This window comes from Cnephaeus nilssonii, assembly GCF_951640355.1.
Source record: "Cnephaeus nilssonii genome assembly, chromosome: 14".
Classification (NCBI taxonomy): Eukaryota; Metazoa; Chordata; class Mammalia; order Chiroptera; family Vespertilionidae; genus Cnephaeus; species Cnephaeus nilssonii.
This window is the reverse complement of record NC_137085.1, coordinates 51696110-51708211: the sequence shown is the minus strand read 5'-3', so window position 1 is coordinate 51708211 and position 12102 is coordinate 51696110. Positions and strand designations below refer to the sequence as shown.

General features: G+C 43.0%; 1 protein-coding gene across 1 annotated transcript in view; it reads left to right on the top strand.

Moving 5' to 3' along the window:
* Positions 1-12102, top strand: part of PTPRD (protein tyrosine phosphatase receptor type D) — a 496562-nt gene that overhangs the window by 95611 nt on the left and 388849 nt on the right. Inside the window, exon 2 of the mRNA XM_079789612.1 lies at positions 10107-10276. Within this exon, the coding sequence (XP_079645738.1) occupies positions 10213-10276 (64 nt within the window). The 5' untranslated portion in view covers positions 10107-10212. The remainder of the gene's footprint in view (positions 1-10106; positions 10277-12102) is intronic.

Sequence of the window (12102 nt, the reverse complement as noted above, 5' to 3'; positions counted from 1 at the left end):
AAAGAAGGTTGGTCTGGGTTCTGAACCAGATGTGTACCCTGAGGTTATTCATTCCATATGTCCTTCCACTTCATTTATTGTCTGCTAAATGAGGGGGCTGCCCAAGATGATATGTAATTTTTTCTGACTTTTATCAATCAATGGTTTATTTTAAGGACAAGGGTAGATGTGAAGAAGATCCTAACAATAAAAAAGAGTGGATATCTATACTAATAAAAGGGTTGTATGAAAATTAGACCAGGAGACCTTCCAGATGTCCTTCTGGACAAAGCCATGGTGGTGGGGCCGAGGCAGTGGCAGTTAGGGGTGATCAGGCCAGCAGGGGAGGGCAGTTGAGGGCGATCAGGCGGCAGGAGGGGGCACTTGGGGGCAAGCAGGCCAGCAGGGGGGGCCAGTTGGAGGCAAGCAGGCTGGCAGTGGGAGGCTGTTGGGGGCGATCAGGCTGGTGGGTGTGGCAGTTGGGGGTGAGCAGGCCAGCAGGCAGAGTGGTTAGGGGCGATCAGGCAGGCAGCAGGTGAGCAGTTAGGAGCCAGTGGTCTCGGATTGCAAGAGGATGTCCGACTGCTGGTTGAATCGGGCCTAAACCGGCAGTTGGACATCCCCCGAGGGGTCCCAGATTGGAGAGGGTACAGGCCGGGCTGAGGGACCTTCCCCCCATGCACGAATTTCGTGCACCGGGCCACTAGTAACTGAATAAAATGAACATGCAGGGTGAGAGAGGAGCAGAGTGTATGTTGAATATCTATGCTTTCTTCCTTTAGGTTATATCTCTATTTGGTTTATTTGGTTTTTCTAATGTTTCTATTATGAGTGTTGTTCATAGATTTTCAGAGAGATATAGGATTTGTCATGAGATCAATACTGGGAAAGTGAAGAGACTCTTCTTTCATTCCGCATTCCCCAGTTGTTCATGACGGTTTCTCAGCATTCCACTTTCTGTCTCTGTTGCTGGCAGTGGTTTGAAAGAACATTCCTTGGAACTGAATATTCCTATCCTGGGACTGTTCGTTTGGAGAAGAACTAAGCTCCCCCCATGGGAGATGGGAACCACATCTATTCATCCAGTCACTGACAGGCATTAGCGCAGTGTGCGCCCCGCTTAACAGATTCATTTTTTTAATTGGTCACAATATTTATGTCTCATAAGCCTGTGAACTGAACTTCCCCAAAGGCATGCCAACTTCAGTTCTAGCTGAGGACAAAAAGGGAAATTTGGGTGTCCTCCATAGTGTTTTGACTTCCATGCCCAGAAATTCAAATGTTTCAAGTTCATGTACTAAAACTACACTGGAAACACCTAAAATTGACGGGTTTAGGAAGCAGTGAACTAAAAACAGGCCTTGAAAATTCCTTGTCTTCATCTTGAATTTTTTCTCGATGCTAATGAACTGTTCTAAGACAGTGGTTCCCAGCCTTGGCACGGTGTCCATTTTCGTCATGAGAGGTCTTTGGTGTGAGGGCTGTCCTGTGTACTGGAGCATGTTTGGCAGCATCCTGGCCTCTGCCTTTTAAGTTGCCATTAGACTTTCCCTTATGTTGTGACAACAATATGCCTCCAGTCATTTCCAGGTGTTGCCAGGGGAAGGGGGAGTCATTCTTGGTGGAGAGCCACCCGTCCAGAGCTTTGATCACTCTGAGGAGGGAGCAATAGATAAACCACCTGTGGGTAGAGCTCTAGTAATGAAATATTTGAAATGATTAAAAGGCTCCTTACTTTGTTTTTAAAATAATCTTTTAAGAAAAAAAATAATCCTTGATAAAAGGAATGGTAAATTCTCCACTGAAGGATTTTTAAAATTGACTTTCCATAGAAAATAAGTAGACTATGTCATGTATTGCTAGATTTCTGCTATGTATTGGTGGAAATAAAGCAAATAAAATGGACATAATTATCTTTGAAACCATATTGCCCATTATATGTTTTAAAAGCTAAATGTATTTCAAACAAAAAACCTCAGTTTGCATGGATTAAAAAGAGACATCCTTTTGATTTTTAATAATAAAAAGAAAATCACGTATAGTGAGTTAGTAATGATGGTTTCATATCCATTTAGAAATGCCCAAAGGTTAAAATACTAAAATCTGTGTTCTGTTGTTTGGGTAGGAAGTGACTGGATTGCATAGGTGTCTTTACTTTATGAGGTTGATCAATTTCTCATTCCTAAATGCTATTTTGGAATAATAGCAGCATGTCGGATAGACTTACATTTACTTTAAACTTTTCCATTGCAAGTTTCCACTAGTGTCACATAAAACTAGATTGAAGTTATTGCATGTAGTAATCGTTTAAAGAAATTAGATGCTTTTTCTAAAGCTATTCTACTTTCAAATCAGAATTATAGTTGTGTTTTTAGGGGAAAAATAGGTAGGTAGGGAGATGAGTATTGTTTTTCTCCTTTCTATCTGTTCGTTTCTCATAGCATACCTCATTTTTACTTCCTGAAGGAGAAAGAAACAATCAAAGTTAATAATGTCATTTTGCCATTTCTGAAAGTAGCTAATACCTCAAATGTAAAGTTATTTGAAATGTTATAGAGATGCTGTTGATAGTAACTTGGAAAGTGAATCATATTATACAAAGCTCAGACTATTTATTGGCTTTTCTCTGTATATACTAGAACTAAACGTATAAAGAGTCTTTTATGGTATCCATATTGATAGGTATTGTTTTCCTCTTCAGCTATTCTTATAATTCAGTTGATTTTTCCAAAGAATTATTATGTGCTTACTTATAGTCACCTGCTATTTTCACTTTAAGTTATGGCCTAAGCTGAAAATGAGAGGATTGAATTATTACTTTGTATTTATATATAATATCTCATAAACTCCCTCTTGGTGATTTTTTTTTTTTTTTTTTTTTACAATTTATCGTGATGAAAGTATGTTTAGGGCAAAATAGAGAAAATGTAGAGTTTCTGACATGATGAGCGATTATGTGAAAGCGTATTAAAAATTTGAGGAGCTTTGAGTTTCTTACATAAATATAATTCCTTATATGCTTTAGCTTTAAATATTTTATGTAGAGGTGCATTGGACATGCAGTTATTTTTGTGTGTGTTTTATTTAATTTAATAACCTTGCTCTCTTGCCCTTCTTTTCCTCAACCATGTTTAATACAGTTAAACTGAGGCTTTTGGAGCTGTTTGTTTTCAAATATCCTTTTCATATCCCCCACTGATATTCATTGAATGTGACCATTCGTAAACATTACACACCTCACTTCGCCTGGCCGTGCAGGAGTATGCTTATCTTTCGCATCTATGGAATGTGACAGCCCTTTGACGTCAAAACGACCCGTTTCCATGACATCTCACCTGGGGACTGTCAGTAGTGAGAAACAGAACTCTCCTAGCTATGTTATGAAACACCATTTTTTTTTCATTAATTACAATGTTTGTATTTGGACATTTTCCAGTTTTACACTGGCCAGTTATTGATCCTCCTTTTGCATCCTATGAAACAGTTTCCAAAAATGAGACAGTCATTTTTGGATGGGTAGGGGACAGGGATGGGGAAATGAGCGACCCTAATGTGGAGTGAGTTTCCTCACAGCACACAGTGAATCTTCAGAGTCTGGTCACTATGAGGAAACCAAGGACTACAAAGACTCAGGATTTCCACCTCATTGTTTTGGTCCCTACCCCAGAAAACCTAAACTTATTTTAAAAATAGGGGTGCTGTTCAAGGCTGTTGAAACATGTAGCCATAGTTTGTGCTGTCCAGTAGGGCAACCACTAGCCAAGCATGGCTGTTTCAACTTATATTTAAACTAGAGGCCTGGTGCATGGATTCATGCACTGGTGGGGTCTCTCAGCCTGATCTGTGGGGATCTGACCAAAACCGGCTCTCCGACATCCCCCGAGGAGTCCTGGCTTGCGAGAGGGTGCACGATCGGGGCCAGGGAGGGACCGTGGGAGTGCTCCAGGGCGTGTCTGGCCTACTCACTCAGTCTGGATTGGCTGGACCCCAGCAGCAAGCTAACCTACCGGTCAGGTCAGAGTGTCTTCCCCCTGGTGGTCAGTGTGCATTATCACGACTGGTCGAACAGTTGAATGAACAGTCAGATGAAGGGTCAGACACATAGCATATTAGGCTTTTATTATATAGGATCCTAGAAATTGTTTACTCCCCCATCCTCCCTCCCCATGTTTAACACAGTTGATTACTAGTCAATATGGATAAAGAACATTTCTAGCCTGTAGGAGGTCACACTGGACAAGGCTGAGGATTCTTGCCTAGACCAGGATGAAATGTTTAGAAATTACCTTCTCTCGGAAAGTCCTCATGCATAAGCGAAATGTTGAAAGTTGATTTTTGATTTCTCCTTTCTTTTGGAGTCTTTTAGCTGTTACTGTGCATTGAGGGCACAGGGAATTCATAGGGCATCCTGAGAAGCCCCCACCAGGCTTGCTATAAACTCCAGGCCCCTCCACCTCCCAGCCTCAGCCGCAGCAGCCCCGCTTTTGTCTGCTTCCCAACTTGGAGTTTCTGCTAGAATCGTCTCTGTACAAATGGCTGTTTCTCTTAAATGTTCGGCAGTCTGTTCTTATTGATGTATAGAGGCATGATTGGTTTGGGAAGTCGATAAAAAGAAATCACAGTATTTGGGGAATTCTTCTTATAACAACATTCCCCCTCCCACCCCTTCAAACTTAACCCTTTGCACTCGCTTGCTTTTTTCCTCGATTCCTTGATTCTACTCGGGATTTAATTTTTTAAATACCCCAGATTTTACAAAGCGCGGCAGTAGAATAAAAAAAACTGGAGTTTATTTTCATACAAACTTATTTATTTGGATTTTTTTTGTATTTCAAATTATTGATACATTCAATACAATTCGACATATGATCTGCTACCGACGCTAACCGTGTCAAGTCACACTCGACATCCGCATGCAAAAGGTTAATATATATGTGTTCAGGCTAAGTATTATTGCGATATTATTGCTTCTCATATGTCTAACATACAGACTATGGGGTTGTTGTGTGGCATAAAGAAGGAACGTGTTTAAAGATAAACCACGATATCGAATTTTTCAGTGACACCAGTAACTGGTTGGGGCTTTTCCTTATGTATATTCTTATGGAGATTTTTTAAAAAAATGCTTAATTCTCTCCTTTCCCTCCCTTTTTTCAAAATCATGATTTGATTCCTTAACTTCCTCCTAGGGTGACCAATATAGTTGTTTAAAATTATTTTTAAAGAGATAAATCAAGCATTTAATAGGTTGGGTTCCAGTTCATTGCAGTAATGATCCTTTCTGCCACCCAGTTTTCTGCATTGAGGAGCCCCCTCACCTCTGCTGTTTTCATATAACCTCGCAGACCCTGAAAGCTTTCTTGCTTCCTGGTTCAACAAGATGCTCCATGGTCATTTTGCCATTTCCTATATAAAACTTACAATTTCTCATTTTTCTGAGGGACTCGTAGGATATTTCTGAAAGAAGAAAAGCTCCATTTTGCCTTTTTTCTCCCATTTTAACACAATCTACAGAAACACATGCCAACGGTAAAGGAAGCTGAAAAAATCCTGCAGCACATATATTGGTTTGAATATGAACATAGTCATTACAGGAAAGGGTTACGATGTTCAGTTGAAGAGTTGGGTAGGTGTCAGCTCATGTGATCATTTGAAGTACTGATGTGTTCAGGCTTTTAGGCAAGTGTAGTTTTGTTGTTCCATTTCAAATTATACTGTGTACACAGGCCCTCTGAACTGTTAGCTTCTCTAACTATACATGTACGTAAATACAAAAGTAGATATGTGGCTCATTAGGAAGCAACAAGTCCTGGCTGGTTTGGCTCAGTGGTTAAAGCATTGGCCCACAGAATAAAGGGTCACGGGTTTGATTCCGGTCAAGGGTGCTTGCCTTGGTTGCAGGCTCTATCCCTGGCCTGGATCAGGGTGCGAGCAGGAGGCAGGAGGCAGCCAATCGATGTGTCTCACTCACATTGATGTTTCCCTCTCTCTGTCTCTCCCCCTCCCTTCCACTCTCTAAAAAATATAGGAAAAAATATCCTTGGGTGAGAATTAACAACAGCAACAAAAAGAAATCAACAGTTATTGTTTCAGATCTTTGTACTGTGAGCAATGAGAAACCAGAGAGTTTTAAATATTTTTAAATTTATTTTAAGCTCCTCTAAATGACTCATTTTTTAAAACTTTTTTTTTATTATTGATTTCAGAGAGGAAGGAGAGGGAGAAATAGAAACATCAATGATGAGAGAGAATTATTGATTGGCTGCCTTCTGCACGCCCCCCACTGGGGATCGAGCCCGCAACCCAGGCATGTGCCCTTGACCCAAATCGAACCAGGGACCCTTCAGTCCCCAGGCCGATGCTCTATCCATTGAGCCAAACCAGCCAGGGCTAAATGATTCATTTTTATCTGCACACCCCAGTTAACGAAACACGCAAAGGCCAAGGCATGTTAAAATCAAAGAGTGGGCCTCTGCTGAGGGCTGCGGGACAAGGGCAGAGTGATCTGTGATGTAAGTGAAACCATGGTACCTTTAACATCTCCTAACCTGCTCTTTCCATGGCAGAGTGCTTGGCCATCTTTCCTCCAGGCTGATGGAAACTACTTGTAATATTCATTTATCCACATTATTTTCACTGTAAGTCATTTCTTAGAAATCCATTTCCCATTTATGCTCTAAAATTTAAATATCACCTTACTGATATGCATTCCAGCATTCCTCTTTTGGCAATGTATCTATGTAATAAACAAGGTACAGAGTGGAGTTTGGCTGGAACGAACATCTGGAATAGGTTTTATCTTCACACATCCTCTATTCTTTGGTTTTATATTTTGCCTGGGCATTGCCCATCTATAATAATAAAAGCGTAATATGCTAATTAGACCAGACGTCCTTCTGGACAAAGCTGGGGCTGCTAGGAAAGCCTGGGTCTCAGGTGCTGGAGGAAAGCTGGTGCCGGCAGCTGGGGGAAGGAAGGCCTACTCTTGCACAAATTTCATGCATTGGGGCTCTAGTCTACACTAATAAAAGAGTAAGATGCAAATTGACCATACCTTCATGATGCCCACCAGCCAATCAGGAGTGAGTATGCAAATTAACCCAACAAAGATGGTGGGTTAATTTGCATACGCAGGTGCTGAGAGGCCAGGGACGGGGCGGGATGCTTGTGTCGTCGCCAGGGCGATGACGCAGGCGTTCCGCACTGCCTCAGCTGCTCTTGGCCTCTGGGCAGTGTGGGAAGGCAGAAAGGCGGCTCCAGGCTGGAGCAAAAAGGCTGTGCCAGCAGCCAGGGGAAGGAAGGCCCATTCTTGCACAAATCTTCATGCATCGGGCCTCTAGTTTATGTATAAGTCAGAGTGTTTGTATGTGCGCTCATTTCTTAGATCTCTATCACTGTTCCAAGTCCGAGGTAACATTTGTAGGTTCATTTGGAAGAATTTGGTGTCTGTATGCCCCTTCAGTCGAGTTGGGGGAGAAGCCACTCTATTTCTGTGATCGCAGCAAGTCATTATGGAGCAGTTGGTGCTGATACGCTTGCACAGACACAAATTGAATCCGACAGGACTGATGTCGCCTGGACTTTGCTGTCTTTAGAAATACAGACGTGAGGATGGGAGTGGTGAAAGGTGAAGGGGAGGTGGAAAGCTGATTCCTCTCGCACCTTTCCTATGAAGTTTTGAGATTTCAACATTTGATAGCTGTGAACGGTTTGATGAGCTGTTTTCCAGATAAGATTGGTAACAATAGCTGACTTGGAGCAGCTGGCTAGCTTTTGGTTTCAAGTAGATGTGTTTTCAACGTACAACACGCTTCTTCATGTCATCCACAAATTGACAGAAAGAAAAAAAAAGGCTATTTAGTGGAATTATAATTAGAATGATTTCCCCCCTTCCTTTTAGTTTTATCTTCCCTGCATTCACACCACTCATGCATAGTAATGGAAATGATAATATCTCAAAAAGTTTTCATTTTCATGTTCAAGCTCAGTTTCAGAAAAGACCCACTGTAGGATCTGTATTACAGTATGTCTTTAAAAAGACAAGTTATTTTAGTGGATTTGGCTATTTCTAGACAGCTCTAGTATTTCCTGTCAAAAATTTTGTATGTGTTTGAAATATTTCAATATAGAAAACTTAAAGATACACTGTTTCATTTTGGAATAGAATTCTGATTGTCATTCTCAAGTTCTTCTCACAATGATAGAGGAAACACAGCATTCAATATTCTCTCTCTCATGAGCCTACTCTATAAGATGCCCTGCAAGATTTATTGAAGGTTCTATAGGAGCCATTATTTATCACCTGAAGAGTCATACTTCACCTTATTGCTTGAAGCCAGTTACCGCTTCCCTTTTCTTCCATTCCCACCAGGACCGCCATCGCTCTTATGGTCTGTGTTACTTCTCACCTGGGACTCCTGCTACGGCCTAATAGCATCCTCTCAATCATCCCACACTCAGCTGTCAGTTAATCTTCCCAAGGCCTAGTTGCATGTTGTTCCTTGGCTCCAAAGCATTAAATAGCTCTCTTTGAGGTTTGCTGAATAGAGGCTGGTTGCCTTAGACTGGTATCCCAGGCTATCCGGGACCTTTTATTTTTTCCCTTAAGCCTGAACCATTTTCTTTTGCCACCTCTTCTTTTGGTTTCCTAATGGATCCATCATGCCAACCCAGAGTCTCAGTGTGGCCTCTGGACCAGCTACCTCAGCAGCACCCAGAAACTTGTTAGAAAGGCAAGCTCTTGGACCTGACGGCAGACCTGCTGAATCCCAGACTCCGGGGGTGGGGGGATGCCCAGCTACCTGTTTCAACAAGCCTTCCAAGTGGTTCTGAGCACACAGACATTTGAGGAAGCCCTGTTCCAGGCAGACCAGGCAACTCACCTTTTCCAAAGATCTTCTCCACCGCCCTGCCTCTGCAAAGAATTCGTGAAATGCCTTTCTCTCTTCTTGGTAAAATCCTGCCTATATTCCAAGGCCCAGTTTGAGACACTGTTTTTTCCAGGATGCCATTCCTGATCCTTTCTTTTCTTGTTGTTAATACTCACCCGAGGTTATTTTTTCCACTGGTTTTGAGAGAGAGAGAGAGAGAGAGAGAGAGAGAGAGAGAGAGAGAGAGAGAGAGAGAAACATCGATTGGTTGCCTCTCACTTGTGCCCCAACCAGGGCCGGGAAATGAACCTACAACCCAGTTACATGCCCTTGATCTGGAATCAACCCTGAAAGCCTTCGGTGCCCAGGCTGACGCTCTACCACTAAGCCACACAGGCCAGGGCCCGATCCTCTCTTTGACGGCATTATTTGGTTTTCCTTCCTGGCAGTAATCACTTACTCACTCACATTAGTCATCTGTTGTCTCTGTCGTATTCCCCTTACTAATGTGGAAAGTCACAAGAAGATAGAATTCGACTCATCCAATACTGTGCCAAGTTGCACACAGTAGGCTCTCTAAAAACAGTTTGTGTCTTACCGATTTTACAAAGACGATTGAGAAAACGAAGCCTTGCCCAGGAGGCATATGAACTCCTATTAAATCAGAGTGGCTCGCGCTAACTATTGTTTTGACTTATTGAAGCCAAACTAGACTTGAACGTTGATGTGTCTTCAGGGAAGAAGCCAAATGTGCTGGTGGAGAAAACTCTAACTTCTGCTGTTTAGCTGGGGAAGCTGAATTGGCCCTGTCATTTCACCTGGTGCCAAGAAAGCCGCTCGCATTATTCTGCCGGCGATAGACGATCATCCTGCACGGCAGCGCTTCCTAAATCTTTCTCCCACTCTGCTGTGCTTCCTTCCACCCATGTGCTCCCATAAATGTTTCACGAGAAGTGACAGTTTCTCCTCGCAGAGTGTTGCCCCAAAGGTGGCATATGCAGAGAGGGACATTCAAGGGGGTTGGCTTTAGGATGGCCTGAAAACGGGGAACGAGAGAAGCGAGGGCCGCCCCGTTTTACAAACCAAGTTATTTGCGTCCCCATACAAAGGCATCCCGGTTACGCTTTCCCGTGAATGTCCAGTGGGTTGCGTGTCTCGGTGGCGGTTGGGATGGAACCAGGGGAAGAGCGTGAGGCATCTAAGCCGTCTTTGTGTTCTCTCCCCTCTCTTTGTGTCTCTCTGTCTGTCCCCTCGCAGGCTCTGAAGGAGTTCCAGCTGGAATTTCAGATCGGACACACTCGCTGCGGCGGAGCCCGAGGCAGTGAATCCGAGCCGCCAGCGCGCGCTGCCGCCGGGCTGCAGGATGGTGCGGGCAGCCAGGCCACTGCTGCTGCTCCTGGCTTTCTTCCTGCGCGCGGATGCTGAGAGTAAGCCTGCTCCCCTGCTCTGAGGGGCTGTGACCATAATGGGCGGTTTTGTTTGCAGTTGGCACCGGGCTCGGGGCCTCCGAATGCGTTTCCTTTGGAAGTAAATCCTGAGACACTGTGGGATTCTCCCTGGCCACCAGCCAGCCTTTGAAAGAGATTATTGACGTGACTTCCTTACCACTTCCTCTGGCTCTCTTAATGCCCTCTCTTTTTGTGCATCTGACTGCTCCTACTGTGTTGTCCTCTTTTTTTTTTTTTTTTTGTATACTCTCAACCAGTGTAACTCAGATGCGACTAGACGGACGACATAAGGCAAACTGGTGTTAACCAGTTGGCGTTGCCAATAAGTAAATATTGTTCAGACCCATCAGAATCGCCTTTCGTTTTGTGGATAGTTCCATGTTTAGGGGAACACACAGTGTCACATTGAGCCCAATTAAACCTCCAAGCCCCTTGTAGCTGTCATAGCAGCTGTTCCCATGCACTGTTTCCGACAGCTGTCCTCGAGCGCAGCATTCAAACAAATCAAGCAGAACTGACAACTTCGTGGCTGGATGAAGGGCGTGGAAGTGTGAGGAGTCTGTCGAGCACAGACACCAAAGTTTGGGCTATTGGACTCAGTGCATGAAACTGAGATTGTTTGTGGTCAATTAGCTGGCCAATTAATGAGAAGATCATATCTCCCTCGTAATTAGGGAATCATTAGGTCTACCTTGTCCGCATCTGTTTCTTTTCCCATCTGTCCTGTGGCCCTTTGGTACTGGAAAGAGACATGTCTGTGGCTTGTACTCACAGCGTGTCTGGTTCCTCGGTAGTGGTTTAGCTCACTTGAGAGTTGGCTGTTCTGGTTGGGAGTCCCCTGGTCCCATGAAAATGTATGTCGTCTGCAATCATTAGCTTTTCCCTCCACTGATTGTGTCAGTGAGATTAAATTTGATTCATGGTAAGGATGTTTCAAAGGCAAGGATCCTGTGTCGTGTTGGCCCCCACCTATTAATTGCATTTGACAAGAATTTCCTCAATAGCCAGCCAATTTCTTTGTTTAAATAGGAGCTCCGTTTTCTAAAGAGAGCTTTCCAGGAGTGAAAGAATAATGTTAATAATAGGATACATATGGAACACGCATGTTTTAAGCACAACATTCTCTGGTTAATAATGTATATAGTTTCCTAATTAGCACTTGGGAGTGTTGGTTTAGAGTGAAGCCAAGGAATGTTTCATACAATGCCAGCAAATAATTAACTGGGAAAAGACCCAAATGAAAGATGCTCTTGTTATTTTAAAGCCCTTTATGTCAAAACCGATTTTAAAGTTGAAATCTAAATTTAGTTTAGTAAAGAAATCAGGCATATGGCTTTATTTTTCTGTTTTGGCTAGAGTGAAAGAATTGAGTCGTTTTACAATTGTTACTTTTTGGCAAAAGCTTAAGAAGACCTTGGGAACCCACTTTAATATCAGATTGCAGTTAGGGATTTTCTTTGTTATTAGATAAAATTACCTATCTGAGAAGTTATCCTTCCAGATAAGTAAAAATGTTCTTCTGCTGAGTACCTGTTCTCTTGTTTAATTCTGTGATAGGACGTGGCAGGCATATGTCAAGAGCTTAGGAATAAATACTTTTACAGTAATGTTGTTGTTTTTTTAAAAAAAAATACATTCTGGCCCTAACCGGTTTGGCTCAGTAGATAGAGCGTCGGCCTGCAGACTCAAAGGTCCCTCCCAGGTTCGATTCTGGTCAAGAGCATGTACCTTGGTTGCGGGCACATCCCCAGTAGGGGGTGTGCAGGAGGCAGCTGATTGATGTTTCTCTCTAATCGATGTTTCTA